The sequence below is a fragment of the Aphis gossypii genome, chromosome X, assembly GCF_020184175.1.
Source record: "Aphis gossypii isolate Hap1 chromosome X, ASM2018417v2, whole genome shotgun sequence".
Classification (NCBI taxonomy): domain Eukaryota; kingdom Metazoa; phylum Arthropoda; class Insecta; order Hemiptera; family Aphididae; genus Aphis; species Aphis gossypii.
The window spans coordinates 54429569-54435780 of NC_065533.1; the positions used below are offsets into that span (position 1 = coordinate 54429569).

The following is a 6212-nucleotide window of genomic DNA, read 5'->3' on the forward strand; positions in this document are numbered from 1 at the left end:
AATTATAAAATTTAATGGTGAAATATCGTTTTTTTTAAACTTTCAATTTGTTTATTTAAGTAATCTAATTTTAAATGTTTTTTTTTTCTATAATCTTTCTTTTGAGTATTAGCGCTATTAATTAAGACATATGTATTAATTAAGTTATTAATATAATATACTATTACATTACAATTTATGAATTATCGATTTTAGTGACACGATACTATCGATTTTAATGATTTTTGAAGATAATATCGATGATAATAATATGGCTGACTTGCGTCCCCCAAAACGGGACGCAACTTACCGGTCAAATTTACTACCTGAAAAATATATTTTTTTTTGGGACGCAAGTAACATGCAGCCAATATTATACCTAACCAATAGGTAATATAGGTGTTGATGATTGATGATCTATTATGATCTATTTTAAATATGTATTTTTTAAAAAATAATTAATAGGAATTAATATGTATCTGTACTTATATCAAAGTTGTATTTATTTTAAAACGACACACACTCCGTACTTTTGTAGTTATGTATAAAACACAAATCAGTAATAACCTATATCTATCGGTAATAGTTATATTTGAAAATTAGTAATGCACTGCTTTTAAACTCCAGTTAAATGTTTACACAATATACTATAATTTTATAAGTATAATATTATTATTTATTACATTGTGTATTATATACTATAATTTATACAACTTAAGTTGAAATAAATTGTCCATTAAAATACGTGAAGGTGTGGTATTTCATTAATACCACTATAATGTTCAGGCATAATACGAGATAAACATTAAATTGTATGATTTGCAATTAATAAAATAACAATCTAAATAAACCTACAACTTTAATCCTGAAATCGATAATATTTATTTTTACAATAATTTATAATTCTAACTGACTGTAAATACATGGTAAGATTAAAAGTGAACAAAAAAATATAATATGAATCCATTGTATCCTATTATTGATATAAAAAAACAAGGTAAGTCTCATATTTAATTTTTGAAAAAAAGATATAGGTTCCCTGATAAGCCATTTACTGTGGTTACCACAGTCAAAATTACAAAAAAACTATACAGTATACACACAATATTATAATATGACTATTAATATAATTATCTAACAGTCTAGTAGCCTACACTTCATAGTATTCAGTGCTATTCGTCTGGATTTATACAAAGAAGTAACTAATAAGAATATAAGCTAATATACATTTATATGATTATTTAAATGTGTCTCATGAGTAAAAATAATTTATTTTTTAATAAATTAAACTTAAAAGTTGGGTATAAAAAAATCTAAAAAAAAACATACAAGTGTACATGAAACTGACTGTTTATATTTTTATAATACTGTATGTATGTTTACCATAGGTACTACCATATATCGGAGTGTTTCAATACACTTATGGGTACCTACCAAAATAAATTATGATATATGTCAGCATATTATAGCTGTAGGATATAAAAAGTAGATGCCTGCATATTTATAATGTATAATAGATATTTATGTAAATAAATTCTAAGTTATATAAGTATAAGTGTGTAGAAGTAAAATAGGTTACTCACATCGCTCTCGCGACTCAAGCGCCTGAAGAGTTCGTCAGTTTCAAATTTGTTCTTCTGGTCGGGTACGACACGCGGCATTTTGAATATGAAGCGAGGCTTAGGCGGCTGCTGCTCGTAGAGGCCGCCGCACATCGGGTCAAACGGCATCATACCGGCGGCCATCGATCCCAGATCGTTCATCATCAACATTATTTCGACGTGTATATCGGTTGGCTTTTTGATTTTGAATATACACCTATTGCGTGTATATAGGTATAAGTGGATACTTCTACGTCGTACCTACGATATTATACGCGACTGCAGCGGTCGGTTGTCAAAAAAAGAACGGTCACCGATTACTGCAGTATTGTCGCGGTGTGTCCAAATAAGACTCAGAGTGTGTGCTGTGTGCAATAACTGTGTACCGTAGGGTGTGCGTGAAAATAAAATTACTAATAAAAAAAAATGTTTAAAAAAATTAAGCGTGAGCTCGCAGAAGCGGACGGCACGACGACGCGGGACCGTTTGACGCGCGCGGACGAGGTGACGGCAGCAGCGACGAGTTTTTGAGGGGCGCGCGCGTCCGTCCCGACCGAACGACCAATAGCGAAATTTTACGAGCGGATCGGTCTCCACCCATTATTGTGAGCGGCGGAGATCAGAGAGGGCCCTTAGGTTTTCACCCTTTGCCGACTGCTCGACGTCTTATTAAAATCACATTTATACAGTATATATCACTATACGATTGTACGCACGAAGTGAAAAATTACAACAATATTTTTAAGGTCTTGCAATGTCCATCATATGCGATTTTATGTTATAGGTATATAATACTAAGTTGATTCTGCACAGCTTTGTTTCGTAACAAAATTAAACACACATATTCATATATTTCAATAAATGTAAACTACGCCGATTTTTAATTATTTGCATCGTTTTAACGAAATATGAAAATATACAGGTCTAAAATTATATTTAATCATAATAACTACCCATTTTTATTTTCTATAGCAAATTATAACGACAAATTCCGGCAATAATCTACTTGTAAATAAAAAAAAAATTATAGTTTTTCAAGAGTCAACTTTCTATATCTAACGTATATATGTTGAAGTAAAAAGTAAGTAATAAAAAGTAGCTTATGAAACTACGGATCTGCTATATGCTATTGACAAAATGACCAACATTTTGTTGGAATAATATAAACTGTCGACTTGCATAAAAGCCTTATGTATTTTTTCCGCCTTCGACTTTGCAATAATGTAGGTATACTAAATATATTATTGATTAAAACTGATCCTGCAAGGCGTTGCTAATGTTTCAATTACAAAACATTTTGCTTCCGAATAGTTTTAGACTACTAACGCTAAAACAAAAATTCTTTTTTATTTCTGTTTGAACCGACGGGTGACGGCACCGCGGGATAATTTCTAAGCTCCTATAAATTATAATAACAACTTACGAAAAATCGTGTATTACAATATTACATTTTCTAACTTCTTAACTGAGATGTATAAAGCAAAATAATAAAAATAGATAAAAAAGTAAGTTTTTTAAAAAAAAGTTTAACGACAACAAAAACCGAATACCTACTTTTATCTTTTTGACTAGGTATAATAAAATGAAATGTATAAATAATAATTTTGCTGGAAAAACTTACTATTTATAGGTTAAACTTCTGCTGAACAATTTAACTTATAAATAACAAGTTTTTTCAGAAATATTTTGTATCCGATTGAAAAATGAATTTTTTTAACTACTTTCAAAAATTTACAAACCGTATGATTTGACGTTTTTCATTCAATTTTTCCAGAACACTATATTATTGATAATGATGAATACGAAATGAATAATGTATTTTTTTTAATTGTGTAAGAAAAATCACCTGATTAATATGAATATTTAATAACATAAATAGGTAGGTACTCTAAAAATATAATCCAAGAACGTTTCACCTATCACAATAATATAATCTCGGTATTATACAACTATTGATTTGATTAAAACAAAATCAGACTGTTTCAACCATGGTTATTAACATATAACACATTTTAAACCGTGGTTTCAACTTTTTAACACTGGATGACGCTTGCTATACATGTTTAATATTAAAATTTTAAATTTAAAGAAAAAGTAATTACGTGATGGATGTAAGCTGTAGGTAGGTATGCATTATACTACTTACATTTTACCTTAACTACAAAAATTATAATTGTTTTTCTACATACATAAGTTAAAATTAATTCATAACATTATTTTATAATTTATGCATTCAATAAAAATGCTATAAATTTAAAATAAATTTAATTACAATGAATAATAGGTAATTAATGATAGGTGAATACAACTACAATAATTATTAGTTTTAAAGATACCATACTATTATTAGATAACCTGACGTTTATAATACTTATCTATTATAGACAAGTATAATAGATATATAATATACCTATAGGTAATAGTTTTGATAAAACTTCTAAGGGCCTGAACTTCGTAGATACATATCAAAAAAACAAAAAACAAAAAAACACGCATCATTGTAGAATCAATACATTCATCACTCCGTTCAGAATCTAAAACATACAAAAAATATTGACTTAATTATCTTGTCGAAGACTGTATTAGAGTTATACTTCTATTTTATTCATGACACATTTTGAAACTTTAATAGAATTGTTTTTTTTTTACAAATTAAAAATAATTAACCAATTCATGAAGGAGGCTATTGCCCAAGGGACCCTTCTCAAAACCACTTTAAGTACAATAAATATTAATTAATTTAATTCTGGTTGACGCAATCGAAGGGGGGTTAATAAATCTGAAATTAATTTGGACAAGAGTCAACAAAATATGGTAATAGTATACATTGGTCGTAATTATAATATTAAGTGACAAAAATTATAAAAATGTTGATTAATCAAATTGCATTATTCCATATTTCCATATAAATATAATATAATATACCGTTTGGTTCAATTGTTAGTGACATTTGCACATTTGCAAATAATTGAATGATCACCACTAATAAGATTCATTTTGGAACTGAGTCAACTGAGTCTTATAACTGAAATAATAATGATTAATAATACCTAATTATTATTTTAATGAATCTTATAGGCTAAATGGGAAAAAAAACAAAAATTTTAATTATTTAGGAATTTATTTTACTACATTATAATATTTTGATTTTACTTTAAACTAATTTATATTTTATACATATTACACACATATTCCTCATTAGTAAATAGGTACTCATAAATGAAATCAGATGATACAATTTAAACCTACATATTCTTATTTTGCATATAGGTAAAATGTATTATTATTTATTATCTATGTATGTGGTTATTATTTATGAAAAAAATGTAATTTTGCTATTTTGGTTTGTTTTGTATTACCATGTGGCAAGTAATCGCGGAAGTGTACCTATACCTCACACTACAATAATGATATTTGCGATAAATATGAAATGCAATAAAATTTGTTGTACCTACATAGGCATACATATTCTAAAGCATGAATCGAAACCAGTAATAACCAATCAAAATATGGAACTTTTAAAAACCAATTTATTATTGAATTTTAACCAAAATGTTTATTTTCAAAAAAATTTGAATCTTTTAACCGAATTAGTGAGTCGTATAATCGAATTTATTATATTTTATTATATTTAAATACGAAAATACGTCCGGACCGTTCCAAACGATTTTAAGTCTAATAGGTAACTAATAATCGACTGAACCTTATATCCCTGAATCTTATAAGCGTACTAAATAGGTACCATAATAGGTACTTATTAAATATTTTTTTGGTGAACTACGACCATGAAATATAATTTATTTGTCTCATGAATACATTAAGCTGTTTGAAAGAAAGTGAGTTAAAAATATTTTAGTACAGGTAGTACAAGTAGGTACCTACATAGGTAATATTATGTACTTTCACAGCGATAATTATTATTAATTTGTATGACATAATTTTTTTTATATCATAGCCTTTTGACCGCACAATATTCTATTTAATATTTTTGTTCCGATTAATACTTAAAGTTAAACATGCTTGAGCTATTTATTATACAAAAAAAAAAAAATACGGTGCCAAAATATTCTTTTTTTTTTTAAGTAATAAATATCATTCATCACTCATGTGATCAATATTAATTGTGCTTTTGAATAAACCGTTCTCATATAATTTAAAATATTTATCATTCTATACAATGATACAAAAAAAAAAATATTTTATTTATTTTATCATAGTGACTTTCAATATTTTTTAAATAAACATTTTTTCTTTAAAATTTATAAACTGAACTCAAATACCGTTCTAAAACATTGTTGTTAGGTAAATTTCAAGTGCTGAATAATTAATTGTTTTAATATTTTAAATTTAGATGAGCAGAATTAAATTAACAAAAGTTTATCACAAAAGTTGCACCTATTCTTCTAATCCTAGGTCTCTGCTTATCTTAACTCTTAATATGTTCTAAAATTATTTTAACTTCAAAATATTTATATTTTTCTTGATTTAATATATGTTTTAGAAAGAAGTATTTTTTAAATCAATCATAAATACTATAAATTATTTATATAGTTTATAAGACAAGTGGAAAATATTATAGTATGGCTTTATAGTTTATACAAATTTATAGAATCTTCACACTTCAAAAACATT

General features: G+C 26.8%; 1 protein-coding gene across 1 annotated transcript in view; it reads right to left on the reverse strand.

Moving 5' to 3' along the window:
- Positions 1–2081, reverse strand: part of LOC114127859 (protein big brother-like) — a 29866-nt gene extending 27785 nt beyond the window's left edge. Inside the window, exon 1 of the mRNA XM_050206303.1 lies at positions 1563–2081. Within this exon, the coding sequence (XP_050062260.1) occupies positions 1563–1751 (189 nt within the window). The 5' untranslated portion in view covers positions 1752–2081. The remainder of the gene's footprint in view (positions 1–1562) is intronic.
- Positions 2082–6212: the final 4131 nt, after the last annotated feature.